The 20859-nt window shown below is 41.1% G+C and overlaps 1 protein-coding gene across 2 annotated transcripts in view; it reads left to right on the top strand.

The window, feature by feature from the left end:
• Window positions 1-20859, top strand: part of slc45a4a (solute carrier family 45 member 4a) — a 41608-nt gene that overhangs the window by 15506 nt on the left and 5243 nt on the right. For both annotated transcript variants that reach the window (XM_031866424.1, XM_031866425.1), the window contains 12 exons: window positions 13865-14053; window positions 16651-16830; window positions 17006-17196; window positions 17321-17507; window positions 17697-18152; window positions 18571-18842; window positions 18934-19095; window positions 19341-19440; window positions 20003-20083; window positions 20170-20300; window positions 20458-20526; window positions 20631-20785. In XM_031866424.1, the coding sequence (XP_031722284.1) occupies window positions 13865-14053; window positions 16651-16830; window positions 17006-17196; window positions 17321-17507; window positions 17697-18152; window positions 18571-18842; window positions 18934-19095; window positions 19341-19440; window positions 20003-20083; window positions 20170-20300; window positions 20458-20526; window positions 20631-20785 (2173 nt within the window). The remainder of the gene's footprint in view (window positions 1-13864; window positions 14054-16650; window positions 16831-17005; window positions 17197-17320; window positions 17508-17696; window positions 18153-18570; window positions 18843-18933; window positions 19096-19340; window positions 19441-20002; window positions 20084-20169; window positions 20301-20457; window positions 20527-20630; window positions 20786-20859) is intronic.

The following is a 20859-nucleotide window of genomic DNA, read 5'->3' as shown; positions in this document are numbered from 1 at the left end:
ACTTCGTCTCCCCCCCCCCCCCCCATGTGGTTAATGCTTCATGCGTGCTGGAGACTGACTGTAGCTACTGGAATTAGCTGGATAGCCGGCTGGTTGGCTCGCCCTGAGTGAAACCATTGTGTGCGTGACCCCACAGCACTGGGGTCAGAGAAAGGAAGAGTTTATTAGAGTGTGTGTGTGTGAAGCACACACAGTTGGGTCAAGGAGCCCATGTTTACAAAACCCAGAGAAAGGATAAGAAGATTCTACCTTACAAGGTGTGGAGAGCATGCAGAGCTCTTTTCTGTTTTGTCTCCTGGCAGCAGTCACTCATACAAGGAGACGGGCTTGTCCCCTAAAGGCATGCACATACATGAGCACCGATGGACCAATCACATGACACGCCACCTTTTTTTAAACTTCGTCTCGCTTCTCCTTCAAACCAGTGAGATAGGCACGGTTAAAAATAAAAGATTTAATGCAGCTTAAAGTGAGGTAAGAGCGAGGGAGGGAGAGGTTGAGTTAGCGATGAGATGACGAGGAGTGGAAAGAAAAGGAGCGGAACAAGGAGGAGGCGGAGAGCGCAGACGGCGTGTTTTGTTGTTGTTTTCGGTTAGACCGTTCAATCATTGCTGTCAGTGATGGAAAGATCACTTCAACAAATATAACAAAAGATGTTTGTGAAGAACATTCCCAACCCGAGCTTTAATGTGGAGAAGTTCCTCTGTGCTACTATTGCTACCTAACATTTTTATAAAACTTGCTTGTATGATGAGACAATTTCAACTTGTCTTTGATACAAATGAACGTGTTTGTTAGATTTAAGTGTTCTTGATTATAGTGCAGCAATGTATCTTATATTTTGATTTATGCGATTGTCATTCAAACAATTCTTGAGACAAGTTGACTTTCTGTTGGAAACAGGTTGAAGGTGACCTAAAGAACGCCTTTTCACAATTAGTCTTGTTTAAACTTAATCTCTTTATTTTGTTTCTGTTTGACTAACTGGCTGTGCATGCGGCACTGCCCTTGCCACCAATGTGGTACCCAAAACAGTCCAGGGCTGGCAGCTCTGCGGCATTGTTATCCTTCTTTGGAGGCCTTCTTGTCCTGACTAAAGGAGATTACTACAATCCAACTGGAAATGTCCTCCTATTAATTCAGGTTGTGTCTGAAAACCTCAGCTTACTGTAATAGTGTCTTGACCGTTACGTTATTCAATTTCCTTGGATGAACCAGCCACAGTTTGACACACCAGCGACAGTAATATTTGCATACCGAGACTGGATGATCATCCAGATCCTGATGCATCTTGTCTGATCAATTTAGTAAGTAGATGTGTACTATGATGCTGGCAGAGTTAGTCCAAATTTCAGGCAGGGCGGCCCCCCCTTCCGCTATAAAGCCAAAACCAAATGGTAACTAGATCATGGTAGCATGTTAGCATGCAGCACAGTGGACCAGTGGCCTTCTGCTGTCAGTGCCTGAAGCCCAGAACGCTAGATTCAGTACAATGCAAAAAAGCCATCTGGTTTTGTCATTTGCAAAATGGTATTCGTTTATTTTGTTCCGTCGCATCTTAGCAATTTTAGCTGCCGCATCCAGTGTTTTTTCAATGCTAACTTTTCACTGTAATCTAACATCAATGACTCCATTGAATTTGGCTACATGGTAAATTTATACAGCATCCTACAAAATTTAGATTTCCACGTTGCATGTAGGCCGAGCATGCTATTCATTGTGCAGCAAATCAGTTTGATCTTGCATTGCTAGCATCCCAGGTAGGCTAATCCACTGAGTGATCCTGTCATGTTAGCTGGTCTAATCTAGCAGATGACCTTGCAGACGGAGTAATACAGGGTTATATAAATGACTGGCTTGATGTCACACTGTGACTAATCGCCATAATCTGACCCAGTCTTTCATGGGACAGAGTAGTTGGAGGACAGGTGAATAGATGGAATAAAATGTTCATGTATATGAGGAAGCAACAGATGCAAGCATTTATCAAGAGGCAGATGCAACACTGTATGTGGGAAGGGAAAGAGAAAAAACATCTTTTTAGAGTTAAGTGAGAAATACGAGACACTCGTAGTGTGAATTGTATTCTTGCCAGCTTGAGAGACCTTTTTAACCGCAATCTTCGGTCCTCCGTTTGTCTTTCTGCAGAGAGGGAGAGAGACAAACACACCATGTCTCGTCAGTTATTAAAAAATCATCCTATTTATAGCACTTTATATAATGTCTGCAGTGACTTTGTTCATTTATTCCTGTACACACACGTGGAGACACGAAATGGTTTTAGAGAGGGTTATTTGCTAACATCACCACTGCTGCAGGTCGGGGTTATTGGGGTAATACTGATACAATGGGCAAAGGCCAACGCAAACACCGACATTAGTATGCGATGATCGATGCCAGTGGTTCCCAAACTGTGGTTCGTGGGCCATGAGGGGGCGCACTTACCGACCTGGGAGACTAACGTTCATCATCGCCCTCTCCCAGTTTCCTCCCGCAGTCACAAATTCTCCCGTATTTCTACAGATTTATGACAAATGCTGTTGCCTTTGCGTTATCAAAACCTGTTTCTGGTTTTACACGGCATGAATAAGCCTTACTGTTGTCACCCAGACAACAATACAACACCAAATGAGAGCTGCTCACGACACGAGGATCGAGTTGCGCTCGTCACTTGGCTCAGCGAAAAATTACAGTACTCCTAAATTTGGGCTTTGCTCGATGCAGAAAAACGAAATATTCAGAATTTGTTTCTGAGAATCAAAAGCTATAGACTGATGGATTTGTTTTCATGAAAAAAGTGGCTCATGAGAGCCTTTACTATATGTATTTAACACACTACTGCTGTTGCAGTTTACTTATTTATTTTGCTATTTTCAGTCTTTAAAAGTCACCAGAATGCAGGAAACAAAATCTCTGAAACTCAAATCTTTGGTTGTTTGTGATGTAAATGCAGAGTCGGCAGAAGCTTTAGTCTTAAAGACAAAGCCACGTTCTGTGCGTTCGTGGGGTGTGCACGGTTTTCCATGCAACAGGCGATAAGCTAGGTATGTGTGGGCTATTAGTGTAAGATATGTGAGGCATGCAGAGCTGAATGTATGTGTGTGTGTGTGTGTGTGTATTTGTTTGTCAGCACATTGCTCCCAGCTCTCCCCCTCCAGGGAGGTGAAGTCATCAAAAACAAACCACCACAGAGCTCTCAGGTGATGACGGGGGACAAAGAAACATCAGGGGAAGCAAATTCTTCAAACGGGGGGCTGCAAATAACAATTATCACCATAAATGTTGTTATGCTATTGTTTTGCTCAATAAACAGTTTATGGAGCACATAAACACATAATATGTAAGTGTGTTTTTATATTTAAACCATTAAAAAACAAGTTCAATCATGACTCTATTTAGACCCTGAGGAGGAGAGTCTTTCTTCATGAAGAACGACTGCATCAGTTTCTACATCTATCAATTCATAACCACAAAAGAAAACATGCCCTCGCTCAAGTCAATACACTTTGCTGCAGCTTCAATTGATCTGGTATGACAGCAGCGTATTGGTCGCTATGCTAGCAAACCATAGATATTACTTCATGACTTTGACATACATGTTCTGCATCTCTTTTTGCTTTACATTTGATTATAAAAATGATTATTTAATTGACTATTTTGATGAATAAACATGAAATAGTAATTCAATTGGTATAGTAATTAGTAATAGTTATTTTAGGAATTGTGAAGTGACATTCAAAGGATCATAAATCAAAATTGTGATCAAGTATTAATACATTGACCTATAAATTAATTATTTCACTCCACAAACAGGTAGAGTTTCCATGTGTTGGTGTAATAAGTCGGATGTTTGTCCCATCACAGATGTCTCGTTTAAGAAGATTCACACGGCCTCCGAAACACTGCATTAACACTTCACCTATTCGGCTCGTTCAAAGCATCACAGCCAGTAACCTCGGCGCTCTACAGTGATCTCAGCCCGAGGCTTATGGGACATAAAGCTGCTGCAAATAATTCTCCTCATCCAGAGTGTTTGAATCGCACAGCGGCACTCTTTCACGTTATGAAACAATTAATCATAACGGCACCCTGATCCTCAGGCCATCTAATGAGAAGTATCCATCCAAGATAAAAATGTTGTATTAATATCATCTAATTACCAAATGTTTACAACAATAGCTCTAAAATGTTGTGCAAAAATACATTGTGAGCTAAAATATTCGTAATATTAGCCACAAAATTAGGTGCAAATTGATTGTATTGCCTATGAAATATACGCTCTTTATTAATCATTTATGTGTCCATGTCACTTTTTTCTGATTTTAAATGAGTTTCTTTTTCATAAAGTACATAACAAGTTGGACTGGTAGTACTGCAATCAGTCAACCAGATGAGAAAATCTATAAAACCGAATACACACACACACACACACACACACACAACGGCCTTAATAGCAGCCAGTGAGAGATGTAGTAATGGCTGGCCTCAGGCTTATTTTATATGTGTGTTTAAGAAGAGTAGAAAAACATCTGCTATCACTCATTTTGACGGTATATTTAGCTTAAAGAAAGGATGGATGGATGTTGACAAGACTAATCTCGTGCGGTACAGTCATGTCTCTGGCTAAAATGATGAACGTGGGAGTAATTTAAGTACAACAGATCTGTTTGCTCACAGAAAAGTCGTGGGCTGTTGTTAGATGTTTGTGGGCTCTTACTAGTGCTCCATGTTTACAAGAGGAATATACTATATATGTATTTCCCAGGAAGGTATTAAAGGTCAATTTATTATCTCCATTTGCTTGTGAGATCTGAAACGCAATACAAATTAAGGACGAACCTTTCTGTATACATTTTTGTATGTGTTTTTGGCTCTCGCTGTTTCGGATTTCTGCCAGGAATGTCGCCACAGACGCCCAGTTAGTAAAACTGCAAATGCAAGAGCTTTCACCAGCCGGCCATCGGCTGCATCAGCAGTGTGTTACGTCATCCAGCGATAGGTAGTTAGCAGACATTTACTAAATGAAACTTGGAAAAGGACATAACTGCCAATGTCAGGATAACAGCAAATGTTCACCTGTATTTCTCTCCCATATTGTATTCCAATTCAGCCAGTATTTCGGTTTGTTTTGCCACTTTGATCCCTGGAAAAGGTACGTAGTACAGTAGTAGCAAAGCTACTGGTGACCTGTTTTTACAGACAGAAAAACACACCACAAGGGAATCCCATCTATACAAACTCGGAAAACCTCAGAAATACATCATCAGCGTCCTCCCAGCTTTCATATTGCAGGAACTGGACCAGTTAAGACATATTTTAAGGTTGTTACGATCATTAACACACATTATGATAGCAAAATGGAAGTCTTATGGATATTTTTGTACATTTTTGCCTATTGTCCATTATGAGTTGACGGGAAACTTCATCATAACCAATTAAACCTTTGCATTTCTCTCATTTTGAATTGACACCTGAAGGCACCACTATAACGAGAGTCTTTGCTGAACTACTGTATTTGTGGTTGCATAAGATCACTGGCTGATCGGCTTCATCGATCGCTTTTTTGGTAGTGAAAGGGCAGCCGGTGATGCTGTTTGGAGCTTCCTGTGTGATAGGTTAGTCTCAGTCTGAGGGCATTTGGACATTTTTTGGATCAGCATTCACCAGATTTGACACCTTAAATTTCTTTCTCAGTTTCAGTCTCTCCTTCTGTCTGTGTCTCTCTCAGTAGGATGTAGCCAGTTTACTGCAGTGGTGTTACATAACTCTGCTGACTCGAAGTGCGTGCGTGCGTGCGTGCGTGCGTGCGTGTGTGTGTGTGTGCGTGTGTGCGCGCACGCGCGTATATGCTTGCTTCATGCAATTTTAATGCCACCTTTTACATAGAAAGGACGTTGGTGTTTTTTTGTTTACCCCATATACACAGACACAGACACACACACACACGCATCTATTGGATTACAATCGCCCTGTTTTGTGTAGAATGAGCTGAATAGACGAATAACATAAAATATAAAACCATCAACTATCAGATAAGGAAAAGCCATGACTTCAGTTCTTTTCATGTGCAATAATTTCCAAATTAATGTAAAAATAAGCAATTTGAAGCTACAGTATTTAAGGTATCATTGTCTTATCTCTTCTTTTTTTTTACCAGCACTATTCTCCTTTCTGCATTGATTGATTGTCAGTTTGTTGTTGTCCGTTGAGCCACACATCGCTCGGTATGTCACTCTGCCAGGTACTTTGTTAATGATGACCTTGCCTGTGCAGCTTGTTGAGTCTGTGTGTGTCTGTTATGTGATTGATGTTCTCGCCATCTCTTACTTCTAGGGAGTACAGTGACTCACTCCTTTCTTCCCTAACGCCTCTATCTCCCCTTCCTTCGTCTGCTCGCATGACAGCGTACACTTTGGCTGAGGTCAGCAGGTAGAACAATCTGGCTCCTTTTTCTGTATTTGCTTTAGTCTCAGCAGCGTTCACCAGGTTTCACAAATATCTGCAGAGTATGTTCGGTAGAAAGCGGTTAGTCCAACATTTATAGCACCCTTCGAACTAATGTCTTTTTTTTAATTTCACCACTTTGAATCACTGGATTCATGCAGCTTTTTACACCCATCATCAGAAATAAATGCTCAAGATGATTTACGTCAGGCACAAAAACAGAACTCGTCTGCATTTGTCGTTTGAGCTATGAAATGAGAGTTACTGTTAAGACCCATCAACGACATTCATGTTCTTTTTTTGTTATTTGGGCACATTGTTGTTTTTCATTTTGCTTTATTCAATAGCACCTCCGTCACTCTCTCCATCAGAGATGTTCACTCATTAACATATGTTAACTCTGTGTCTATTAATTGAGTGGCTGCTGAGCTACTGGCCCTATAAACATTCGTTGTAAAGGCCAAGTTTTGAACAAAACAGTTTGTCCAAGAGGATTCTGGGAAATTAAGTAAATGATTGACCATTTACTTAATTTCCCAGAATTCTCTTGGACAAACTGTTTTGTTCAGTAGGTGCAGAATGTTAAGGGGAAATGGGTTCACTGTAACCTTAAATTAGAGCAAAAATGTCTTCACTCTGTAACAACTAGCTTTAAATCCCAATCTGGAATGTTTTGGACCATATACATTTGAAGCTTCTTATAAAAACATTACTAGTCATCACAAATGTTGCTGATGTAGCCTTTAACATAAAACAATACTCAAACACCTGACCAAAGTATTGCTGGTGTGACAGCTTTATGTTTGCATATATTTTAGATCTCTGTTTGTCCTTTTCTAACAAGAGGAATATACAGAAGCGATCTAGTTAGTTGCAGAGACACAAATGGGCCTTCAGCCTGCAGCTATGTTGGCTTAAAACCTGCAACCCGATGCTTACATCAATAGAATATTGATGTAAATATTTCAAATCTGCTTCCAAAGTCCTTCTGTGGCATTTCTTCACTATCTCTCCTCCTCTCTGAACGCTACACCTGACTCACTTCACATGTTTTGTTTAGTCAAAAACACCTGCTTCCTCCTTTCCTTTCCTCGTGCTCTCTGTCCCCTCACTCTCTCGCTCTCACCCTCCTTCCTTCCTGCCCACTTTCTCCCTGTCGTGACCTCTGCCTTGCTCTCACTTTCACACCATTTCTCCGGCTCTTTTTCGGGATGCTTGTCATTTTTCTCGTGGGTTTTCTCACGCCAGCGCAGGATATGGAGGGATTGTTTTGTGTTTATGGGAGAATGGGAATGGGAGGGATGGGAACAGAGGGAGAGGAGAGATGAAGGGAAAGAAGGAGTGAATGAAGTGGATGTTTGTCAGTTCTTTGGGAAAAAGTCAAGATTGTTGAGTTTATAGGAGCTGGAAGGAGAAAAGACTTTTGTTTGGAGGAGTGATGGGAGACTGGAAAGAGAGAGAGAGAGAGAGAGAGAGAGATGGAGAGGTGTAGACGTGAGGATAGAGTGATGGTGGGGTTTGTTTACCGGATAAGAAACACAATATTGTTATCATCATGGGAGGTGAAGTAGAAAACTCAGATAGGAATGGAGGAGTTAGAGAAAATATACATTCCTCATGGCACATGATTACAGCTTGTGAAGGTGAATTTGTACTCAAATTACTCGAATAGACAGTGGTTTGAGAGGTTTTTGCGAGTCAGCATAATGGACGAAGCAGTTGTGCATAATAAATATGAATCAGGAAATGGATTCAAGTTTTATATTTTCATTTATTGATAACAAATCCCATGAAGAGACTATAACCAACAATGTGTTAGTCCGTCTCTCAACGCTTTCTCAAGCCCATTTGTTTTCTACTGAAGTCACAAATCTTCAAAAACAAGTAAGAAAATGTTAAGTTTCATTGAAAAAAGAAAAGTTAAGTAATTTCCTAAAACAGCTGACATGAGTAAATAGTGCATTTGTAGGGAACTACAAATGCACTTTCTCTGTATCCGAGAAAATATTTCTCGGATACAGAGACTTGTCAGTAGAATCAATTCATTCGTGTTTTTTGTTCATTTTGTTGGTGTGCGTGGCATTAATCATAGATTCTGTTTGACCATTTTGTCCCAAACAAATATTAGATCATATCTCTAATTAGTGATTATCCATTAGTCCAATTACAGAATCATCTGGTCCTGACTCTCGTCCATCAAAACAGAACTAATAAGCCCCCATATCATTCTATTTTAAGATTAAAGCTGCAATAAATATCTTGTCTGCAGATTGGATATGCACTTCAATATTTCTGAGAGTTTTTAGCGTGTTTTGACATTTCTTTAGGGCTAAGATATTTCCAGAACAGCAGAGTACAGAGGGAACTTTCTACTAATCCATGTAGCTTCAGGAAATAATTTCAAAACAAATCATAGTGCAAAAACAGAAATACACTAATATTTGTTCAGGACTTCCTGAAAACAAGGAAAGACTGTCGTGAATACCAACTGATGTCAGACGTCCCTTTAAAGAAGGAAACAGTGGGCATCGTTTGTTTGAAATTATTTAAAAAAAATGAAAGTCTGCGCGTAAATACAGTAGATAAAAACTTGAGTATATGTTATTTTAAAGGAAAAAAGCGATCGCAGAATTGATTTCAACTTCAAATTCTGGGTCATGTGATTCTAAAAAGCATACCTGTCCCTGCTATCTGAGTGATTTTTTTTTTTTGTTTTTCACATTTTAATATCTTTTATTCACACAATGCGATTTTGAAATCGAAAAAATTAGATTGTTGTTTGGAAAAAAATTTGATCCACAGAGTTTTATTCTATTATTTCTGAGTGCAGGCACGACGTGGAGAAACACACGAAGTCTGCGCAGAAGTTGGTATGAACGGCCAGTCTGTACTCAACAGTCACACACTGGGCTCCATATTTAGTGTGTTTGTGTGTGTATGTCCATAGTAAAATTAGCACTTTGATGATAGATGGAGCAGATTGTGCATTTTTCTTTCCCACGATCAATCAACAACAATCCTCGCCATCTGCCGGCTTGAATATTAACCTTTTCCATCCGTCTCTCCATCTTTCCGGCTTTCTCCCTCTCTTTTCTCTCTGTTTCCTCCCTCCTTGTCTCACCTTATCCTAACCCTTTTTTAAACATTTCTTTCATCTCAATCCTTTCTCACACTCTCTCTTTACTCCATTCATTTCTTTTTCTCTCTTTCTGAAATACTTCCTGAGTCTTGATTCTCTCAGTATTGTTCCCTGTCAATGTGTGTGTTTGTGTGTGTACCTACAGTACTACGAGTGTGTGGGAACTCAGCTATTATGGTAGGTGCGTCTGTCTGTCTGTGTGTGTGTGTGTGTGTGTGTGTGTGGGAACAGAGACGTCTTTATTTACTAGCTGTGTGTTTTTCTGTATCATTTGTGTGTGTGTGTGGGGGGGGAAACAGTTTTCCTGTTTTGATGTTGACAAACCTTCAGACAGACAGATTCCTATCTGCTGCTTTGTCTCCTGTTTTATGGTGGTGCCACTGTTTGAGTTTAAACAGGTTTTGTGTATGTGCCTTTTGTATGTGTAGGCTGTATGTGTGCATACTACTGTTTTAAATTTCTGTGTGTGTGTGTGTGTGTGTGTGTGTGTGTGTGTGTGTGTGTGTGTGACAGCAAGGGGGAATAAAAATAAACGGACAAAGTTTTCCTTAGTTTGAACAAACCGCACAACAGGAAGCCCCATGTGAATGACGCGGCCATATTAGGAGCCAGGAAGTGAAGGTGATGGAGTCTCCGTGGTGACAGGGTGTCCGAAGACCTGGTCACCACGGAGACAGGGGTCAAGCCTTGTTTATGGCCCGCTCATGAGAAACACCGAGGTCGACAGTTGTACAGGACCTGTAAAGTTCGGAGCGAGGGCAAAGCGCCAATGTGGCACAATGCTAGTAGATGCACACCATGTGTTCACATTGTTGCTCTCTCAGCACGTTTCTTGTCCTTTCCCCACTGCTGACTAACGAAGAAAGGCAAGAAATAATCTTCATAAAGAAACACGATTGCCCGGCATGTATCATTCTTTCGTAATACTCTCCATATACCTGTGTTCTTGTAGCCAAACATTTAAGTTATAATACTTGGCAGACGGTGTGAAGTGCAGGCACACTAAACCGTTTTGTGCAACATAGTCTGCATATGTGACGCATGTGTTTTCAGTGACCCATGAGTGCCCTCTAAGTTTGACTGTCGGACATCATTTAAACAGATGGAGAAAATACCAAGACATATCTCGCAGTTACAGAGCTGTAATGTGGCAATATTTTCGTTGGAAATCGCATTGTTGACGTGAGGAGAAACCGGTTTTATCTACATGAAAATGACCATGATTGCAGCAGGGAGGCTTTCACATGACCGCAGCATTTTGTAAACAAACAAACTCCTTCCCAAACTTCAAACTGCTGACAACAGCTTCATCAGCATCACACTCACAGACACCCACTGTGTGGAGCCAATGCAACATTTCCCTGAATTTACCAACCAAATGAGCTTCTTATGCTGGATGTACTGCCTCAGTCAGCAGGTAAACTATCCAGAGTCACACCTCAGATGCCGTGTTCAGAAACGTAACTGATTTTAAAGGTCTGTTAAAGGATCTGGGGAGGAGGTGGGGACATTTTACTAAAGCTCTATATTGTTGATATCGTGGCGCTCCGTTATCGATGTCCATGTCATTACAGAGGTCTGTTGTATGAAAATGCGTTTAAGATGTATTTAGTGTTGCCTAATGTCGTCTCAATCACATTAGCTGCTATCAACTTACTCTCGATGCACAGCTTTCTTCCATCTCTATTGTTCACTGAGGAATGAAATATCAATATATTGATCTACAGCACTCTGTACTGTAGATTTAATAACAAATACAAGGGGATTATGGCTTGAAATCACTTAAAGGGATACTCTCTAAATGGTGTACTTCCTTTTGCTTTTTACAGTAAAACAAACACAAATACCTTTTTAGAAATGAGCGTAGAGAAATACACCTTTAATACTTCAACATCTTAAGTCAAAGATGTATTTCCCAAACTTTAAGCAAAGCTATTACTCATTATTTGAGCCACCTTTGGCTGCCGTACCTTCAAACCGCAGGTGGAAAGATTATCAAGAGTGGGACGGACTCCATGAGTAGATGTTTTCAGAGTCTGTCTCTCGTGTGAAAGGCATAGTGTGGCGGCCAAATGGCATTTAATGTATTTTATTTGATAGAGTTCAGATTTAATTATATGCGATTGAGCTGACTTCACTCGGCTAAAAGACCGTCTGTCTCCTCCTCATCTTCTTCTTCTAAGCGGCGCAGTGAAATCACGTGTCCAAGGGGCGTAGTCTGATGTAATTGTGTTTTTTTTTTTTTGGTGGTGATAATGGAACCACTGTGTAATGACTCTGGGATAACTGGTTTAATTATGCAGTGATTGTTTTTTTTTTGATATGTAATCAAATTGATGGGTTAGGCTCTTGTTGGTAAGAAACTTTAGAAATACCAACATTATTATTTTCAGTGTGAGGAATGTTTTAATTATGAGTTCAATAGACCAGAACAGACTAGCAAATATCTTGGTTTATCAATATCCTCGGGCAATGAGTGTGCAGTTTCAAAATGTGAGTTATGAACTATGAACTTGGCCACCCCTGTGGAAAAATAAATGGGGTCAGAAATGTGTCATATTTGTAATCGACTCATAATCTCATCGAGACTTATATAGACTTGCTTTTCAACCCCCATCTTTCCGATCAGTTTCTTTTATAGAATTTACTGTAAAAAGATGCTATAATACTTCCTATAATCCCTGTAAACCTCATAAACTCTAACTCTACAGTATGTGAATATCCCAAGGTGATGAAATAAAATAAAATGGTTTCATTTTGACTATGAAACATATTTAGACACATATTTAGCTCACAGGTGTGTGTGTGTGTGGGTGTGGGTGTGGGTGTGTTTTAAACGGGTTAAGCCTTGCCCCGACAGACACCTTTGTGAGGTTGTATGAGAACTGGTTTTGTTGATGACAGGTTTGTGTGTGCAGGCTCTTGTCTGACATTATTAAAAGCTATTATAATTATGTTTACTGAACACTATTTCTGTTATATTGTTCCATCCTGTGTGTTTACAGCTAAATGTACAAAGTTATTTCATCCATTCTAATTTGAGATCCTGTCACGCAGTGCATGTGTGTGCATGTGTGTGCATGTGTGCGCGTGCGTGTGCGTGTGTGTGCGTGTGTGTGCGTGTGTGTGCGTGTGTGTGTGTGTGTGTGTGTGTGTGTGTGATCTTCACCTGGTGTTCGGCGATGGAAAGTTAAGGCACAAAATAATTAAATATGTGCTCAGTAACAAAGGCCCATGGACATAACGGTCTAAGTTAAGGTCAAGTCCAATTAATTTAATTCAGAGTCCCCCCCCCTTCATCAGTTTTCTTTTTGCTTTAGCCAGCAGGACTTTCAGTTGCTTTTCATGACCTCCTGCTTTCAAGTTAATACGTTTAAATCAAGTCTATTTAAGCACCAGTAGTCAGAAATGACAACAACACTTTAAACACTTTTGTACTTTTCAAAAGAAGCATGAAACAAATACACTATTTGTTTCATGAACACAATAATCCTGATGGACAGGATGGACAGATGTCGTTTCTTTTGTGTCACAAAAGCCCACGAAACTTAATCACTGAGACTCCACACGGCTGCTCATTTTCTCTGCATTAACCAGCACACAAGAGTGGACGTTGTAGTCCTTTGTTTGATAATCCAGGGCGAATGTTCACACAGACCCTCCTGTTGCGTACAGTTACTCCATGGCTTCTCTCCTTTTTTTTCCTCTTAGAACATTTTCACAGCCAGCGTTGACAAAGTTTGCACTTAAGTAACTGAGGCAACAACACAACGGTCAATTTATGTTGCAGTATACTTCACCTGCAATGACAGTTATCATAAGTAGCTACTCTTTTATCATATTCTAAATAAAGTAAAAATGATCATCACAACAGACATTATTTTAATAAAGCCAGCCAGTGAAGTTTGACTTTGGTAAAATATATAAATTAGGCAACATTCTTCAGAATTGTAAACCCAAACATCACATTAATTATTGATGTTTTATTTTAAAAGTGCTTGTTTGCAGTTTCGCATGAATCACATGCATAGCCTTGTTTTTTGTAATATGCAAATATTCAGTTTACTTCAAACCAATCAATTAAAGAATGATGCCTCTCACTCCTACAAGATTCTACTTGCACCCCCTGGTGGATGACAGAAAAACTGCATGGTCAAATCTGTTTATTGGTCATCTTTGAGCATCTGTCTCAATGTGGATGATGATCAAAGAGCTCACACCTCTCGCTAGCTGTCAACATCACTGTCTATTACTCATATCCGTCTGTCTGTCTGTGTGCAGGTCTTCCAGAGCAGTACTACAGTCTGACATGGTTCCTCAGTCCGGTCCTCGGCCTCATGTTCACTCCTCTGATCGGCTCGGCCAGCGACCGCTGCACTCTGCGATGGGGCAGGAGGAGACCGTTCATCCTGGCTCTCTGTATAGGGACACTGATAGGAGTGGCACTGTTTCTGAATGGATCGCTGATCGGTGAGTGTTTATCATTCGATATTTATATTGTGTGTGTGTGTGTGTGTGTGTGAATGGGAACTGAGAGAGAGCATATCAGCCCTCCATTTATTTCTGCTCTCTGGGCCCTTTGATCAGCTGCAGGCATCTTGTTAGTCGAGTAAACTAATGTTTCCATAGTGTTTTCAGAGGGAAAGGCTATTTGAAGTGTGTCCCTATTTCACAAAAACAAGGGGGAGCAACAAATACATTATCCTATCATTTTATTGAAATGATAGTTGAAGATCATTTATGTGGAATTTAAAGGGATTACGGGCATCATCAAATATTTAAATTGCAGGTGTGAAAATGTACTGTTAATGTTTTCAAAATAATTTACTTTTTAGTTGAAAAAACAGCTGTTTTTATACACAAGTGTATTTATAAATCACAGAAGCATGGCCTAAAAATGCAAGAGGTTTGCTTTGTGCCATCTGCTGAATGCTGTTATCTAAACCACTTGAGACTTTCACGGCCTCAGTGGGAATTGAATCACAAAATTTTACCCATCATGCATTAGTGCCACAGAGGAACTGAAAGAACAGGACAGCTTCTTTTAGCATCACTTGCCGAAAGCTTCCAGGTCGTGTCCTTGTTCAGATACTGGTGTTATCCTCAGTTATCCTCAGTTTGACCCTCAGCTTATTACGTCATCCAATGGTTAAGGACACATATAACCAATCCAATCAATCAAATTGATCAGTTGTCAATCCTGCCTCACAAGGCCAACTACATCACTATAGTTCCGGTTGTAATGTCACTAACCATATCTGTCTATACACACACACACACACACACACACACACACACACACAAAGACAACAGCAGTGTAAGGTGTGTGTCATCAGCGTATCGGTGAATTTATTGATGATGACAAACGGTTGTTTAAGCTGATTGGTGTTGCAGTCAGTAGCTTTATTATTTGTTATTATCACAACTTTCTTGTACACGGGTAAAATTTTTTACCATTTGTGTTACACAATAACAGAAATTATAACATATTGTGAGAAAGATGAAAAATAACCACTGACCACCAACTCTTAAGTTTTACGTCGCACAGTATTTTTTGTTCTTTATAGTATTGACCTGTAAGCTTTGGTCCAGTTATTTATCTGTCTCATGCCATAAAGACAGAGCACAATTAAGTCCCGCCCACACTGGAGGGGAAAATATTGCGTGAAGGTGCTATCAAACAACAGCAAAATGCATTCAAGCTGCTCTGTGTTGAGATGCGGTTTTCAGGGTAAAGAACCCAGAACTAAGTTTTTATAAGCTGCCAAACCGAAAAAACTATGCATTAAGGCAATAAGAAGTGAGGCATCAGCAGAATGTGAAACCTGTGGGATCCTGACACTCCGTCTACATGTGCAGCAAGCTACACACATTATTATTTGTAATAACTATCAACTACCTCAATGTTAGCAGACTACAGTAGCTTGCTAACTTCATCATCCATCATCATTTTGGTTATCAGCTGCATCCCTGGTAGACGTAGGGTGCTAAAAATCTGATGTCATTAGCTAGCTACAGGCATGGTGTTAGCGTTCAGACCTTGGTTGCATGTATTCTCTGCTGGTACAACTGTATAGTTAGCAAAAACTACAACATCTTTTTGTCTCTGAAAAGACCAGTAACCTGTATGGGGAGATGAGAGATTAAGAGAGAGAAAGTGTATGTTTCCATGGTTATGTATATATGAATGTGTGTTGACAACACAGTGTGATATGGGAAAACTGTAGTAACCTGTCTGTGTGCGCGTGTGTGTGTGTGTGCGTGCGTGCGTGTTGACATGGGAACACAGGAGCAGGCAGTTCACAGGGAAATGCTTCCTGTTTGCTTTCCCCCTTTACACCAATCACAATTCACTTCCTGTCTGTCTGCCTGGCTCTAGTGAGTAGTGCCGCTCCATTGTCCCATGCACACACCCACACACACCCACCCACAGTCTTGCTATGAACGTTTTGTTTCCCCAACGTTAATGGATTTCATTGCAAAGTCATGCTGTGTCACTCACTCACTCGCACATTTATTTACATGATCCTCAAGCTTTGGGTTCATACATTCATACCAGTTCACACTAAGCCCTCATACACAAACGCACATTGAGCAGCTCGAGGGCAGGACTGGGTCTCAAATGTAATGAGGCACACGAGGTCACACAAATCATGCGAAGCAGTATGGGAAATGTGCAGTGACCCATTTGTGTACGTCTTTGTGGTGGTGTACAGGTGTTGTAACTCACTAATCAGTTTAACATTCCAGATGTGTGTTATATTTCCTACTATAATATTAATTTCTAAAATTAAAATGTACTGTATGTAGACTTTTTGTACATGTGCTGTAATTATGAGTTCTATTCAGTTTCTGTAGATATTTATTAGCCTTTTTTTTAACAATCATTGCGTCTAGGACTAATTCACCCATTTCAATATGCATCTGCCTTATTTTGTATCCACATCTCTTTCTGTTATCTGTTCAACAATCAAACAGTTTTTATTGTTGGTTATTTAATTGTATTATGACAACAAATGTATTTTTACAATTATAACTGTTTGTCTATTCACGTCTTTCTCCATTAGGTCTGTCGATGGGTGACGAGCAGGGGAGCCAACCAATAGGAATTGTTCTTACTGTGCTGGGGGTGGTAGTGTTGGACTTTAGTGCAGATGCCACGGAGGGACCAATCAGAGCGTACCTGCTAGACGTGGCGGACTCGGAGGAACAAGACATGGCGCTCAACATCCACGCTGCCTCAGCAGGTACAACTGACTTCTGACACACTTTCACAGGATTTTAATATGGCAACGGTAGCTTTAACGTAACTGACTGGAATGGACACAAATTTAACATAAACTAGCACTCAGAGAGAATCAGATACAATCCCTTTCTGCCTATGTTTCGTTTGTACGTTTAAACTTTTGTCCGTGTGTGCAGGTCTCGGTGGTGCGGTCGGCTACGCCCTCGGAGGTTTAGACTGGACGCACACCTTCCTTGGAGCAATCTTCAAGTCCCAGGAGCAGATCCTGTTCGTCTTCGCTGCCATCCTCTTCTCCGTCTCTGTGGTGTTACATCTCTTCAGCATCGATGAGCAGCCTTATTTGCCCCAACATGACAGACTGGATCAGGTACTGTGTGTGTGTGTGTGTGTGTGTGTGTGTGTGTGTGTGTGTGTGTGTTTGCAATCTAAAATATAATTGTAGTTTAACAAAATAAAAAAACCCTAAGACTTTGGTTTTCTGTCCTCACCAGGAGAGTCCGGATCGCACCAAACTGCAACCATCAACCAATGGCAGGAATGGACTTCTCGCCCCCAAGCTTGAACTGATTGGAGAGGATGAAACGATGGACAGCTACGACCTCTATGACCCTTATGGAGACAACCTGTCAGAGCATGGGGATATGGACATGGACTTCCTAGAGATGGAGCTTGTGAGAAGTAAGTTCATAGACCCTTGCTTCTTTTGCTGAAACTGAACGACATGTTTTACCCTTCAAATCCAAACAAATAATCCTAATCCTAATCAAACAGAAAGAAAGTCGTCTCTGTCCGGATGTAACAACGTCAGTTAAACTGTTAACTGCTATGGAACCACATCTAAACTAATCTCTTCCCATCTGTCTCCAGGTAAAAGTGACAGTGTCCTCGCCATGGCAGACACCACTCTCGACCACCTGGACCACGATGCGTTGTACCTGTGCCACTTAGAGCCGTCCATTTTTGCTGACCGCCTCTCACCCTATCAGGGCTCGCCTCCTACGACAGGCAACTTCTTCAACCTAAACCGTAGCACTCCGCCACCCCGGTTTGGCAACATCAGACGCAGCAGCAGTGTAGGAAGTCAAGACCTGCTCCAACCCAACAACCACCAAACACACGCCACCAGCCCCAGAATTTCCCGCCTCTCCGCTTTCTTACAGGAAATGGAAAATGACGACGGTCAGGAGGCGTTGCTGAACAACCAGCTCAACGAGCAGCGGACACTGAACGGGCGGCTGTTAGCCAGTGTGACTAATCCTGACAGAGCTAGCACCAACGGGCTGAGCTCTAAAGGACAAGCACATCGGGCTGGAATGGTCAAAGGTTTGTATCTTAACGTTATTTTTCACTTTCACAATTCTAGATTCAATGAAAAAAATTATAATATTTATTGTAATTATTAATGAGCTATCCAGTATTTTTTAGTGTTATTTGAACTGATGTGATAGAAAACTATTTAATTATTTAAACAAATTTGTTTGTATTGAAGTCTTTGTATTGAATCTTGCTGATTACAACAATGTATTTGAAATAATATATTCACCTTTTCTGGGAGCAGCAACTCTGAGGAGTCATTAAGGAGATGAAGAGCTAGATCCAAAGGAGTGTACTTTAGAGCAATCCCATGAAAAGAAGGGGAAAATGTGCTACCCTATTCTCAGTATTTTAAGGTTTCTTAACCTGTGAATAACGATAATAAACCATCACTTAATGTTGATCCTTAATCCGTCTCTTATTCCAGCCGCCAGTACTGGAGCCCCCATGCGGCAGTCATGTCACCGTCACATCTTCTACCGCCAGCCGTCCTGCACCTTCTCCTACTACGGTCGAGTGGGGAGCCACCGCTACCGCTGCCGCCAGGCCCATGCAGCTTATCTCATCAAGCCGTCTCGCAGCATGAACGACCTGTACGAAGTGCAGGCCAGACACAGGAGGAGGCACAGACAGACAAACAGACACCGCAGCGGAAACACTAACTCCTCCAGTGGGGATACAGAGAGCGAAGAGGGAGAGGTGAGAAGGAATTTACTCCGTCATTTCGTTCTGGTATGTTAAGTGTGTCTTTTTGGGGTAGGTGTTGTCTGACCTGGTCTCCTGTCTTTAGGTTGAGACCACTGTGCGGCTGCTGTGGCACTCCATACTGAAGATGCCTCCGGAGCTGCTGCGACTGTGCGCCTGTCACCTGTTCACCTGGTTCTCCATCATTGCTGAGGCCATCTTCTTCACTGACTTCATGGGTCAAGTCATCTACCACGGAGATCCTACTGTACGTGAAACAGCAGCTAAACACACACATATATATATACAGTATATATATATATATATATATATATATTTCCCTGCATTTATCTTAAGTTCAATTTCTCATTTTCTTATGGTCTTTTTCTTTTTGTCTCTTACTCTGATATTGTCATGTCAAGCTGTCTACAGAAAGGTTCAAGATGAGAGTGTGTCTCTGCCTAGTTAATCCACAGCCCAGTTAAGAACGAAGCCTGTTTTTATCTCTCTCAGGCTCCTCTTAACTCTACTTTGCTGGAGGACTATCACAAAGGAGTTCAGATGGGATGTTGGGGACTGGTTATATATGCCATGACTGCTGCTACGTGCTCAGGTAACACAAGCACATATGAATGCACTTAGTCTCATGCACACACACTTCCATATTGGGTTGCCAAACTGTCTTAAAGGAACAGTGTGTAGGATTTAGTGGCATCAAGTGGTGAGGTTGCAGTTGTCGTCCAACTGAACACCCCCTCCCCCCCAGCTCACCCCTTCCTTCCCAAGTGTGTGCTAGCATCTACGGTGGCCTTCAACTAAAGTAAACACGTTCATGGCCCCCTCTAGAGCCAGTGTTTGGTTTGTCCGCTCTGGGCTGCCGTAGAAACATGGCGGTGCAACATGGCGGACTCCATGAAGAGGACCTGCTTCGTATGTAGATATAAATGTCTCATTCTAAGCTAACGAAAACGCAATGACTCTTAGTTTCAGGTGATAATACACTAATGAAAACATACAGTAGTTATAATATAACATTCTAGTTCTGCCCATAAATCCCCCATAATCCTACACACTGTTCCTTTAAAGAAACCAAGCTCTCGGCTGTAAAGTGCTCTTTTATTTTCGTCTCGACATTAAAATCTGTACTAACCGATCCACTAATCTACCTTCCCCAGCTATCCTTCAGAAGTACCTTGACAACTTTGACCTGAGCATTAAGGTCATCTACATCATGGGAACGCTTGCATTTTCCATAGGTATGAACCACATAACAGAATAAACTAAATAAATGAGTGAACAGCTGACAAATAACGTTTTTTTTCTCTTTTATTTCCCTCATTAGGAACAGCTGTTATGGCAATCTTCCCTAACGTGTATGTGTCCATGGTGATGATCAGCAGCATGGGCATAATCTCCATGAGCATCTCCTATTGTCCTTATGCTCTGCTGGGACAGTATCACGAAATGAAAGAGGTACGGACATATTCAACTTGAAAAACCTTGTTTGTTTGTTTTTAATATGTAATATTAACCTGCCAAGAGAATCATTCTGTATTACTGTAGATGTGAAAAGCTATTTTTCTAATATGTAGCTTTTCATTAACTGTAACTGTGTCTCTGCCTTTTGCAGTACATCAGGCACAGTCCTGGTAACTCCCGCAGAGGCTTTGGCATCGACTGTGCCATCTTATCCTGCCAGGTGAGTGATATTGTCGTAATTAAATCTTTGTGGTGTATGTTTATATGTATACATACAGTACACAAAAAGACTGTGTTGTTATTTAACCGTTTGCTATTCTGCAGGTCTACATCAGTCAGATCTTGGTGGCCTCAGCTCTGGGTGCTGTAGTGGAGGCTGTTGGCAGCGTTCGTGTCATTCCCATGGTGGCCTCTGGGGGCTCCCTCCTCGGATTCTTCACCGCCTTCTTCCTGGTCATTTACCCGACTCCAAACAACGGGTGAGTTCTGGTCTTTTTGCTGTCTTTAAAGAAATAGTTAGACATGTTTGGAAATACACTTTTTCACTTGCCCG

The sequence above is a fragment of the Anarrhichthys ocellatus genome, unplaced genomic scaffold, assembly GCF_004355925.1.
Source record: "Anarrhichthys ocellatus isolate YVR2014 unplaced genomic scaffold, GSC_Weel_1.0 scaffold35, whole genome shotgun sequence".
NCBI classification, from domain to species: Eukaryota; Metazoa; Chordata; class Actinopteri; order Perciformes; family Anarhichadidae; genus Anarrhichthys; species Anarrhichthys ocellatus.
The sequence above is the reverse complement of the archived record's forward strand: the minus strand, read 5'-3'. Positions and strand labels throughout refer to the sequence as shown.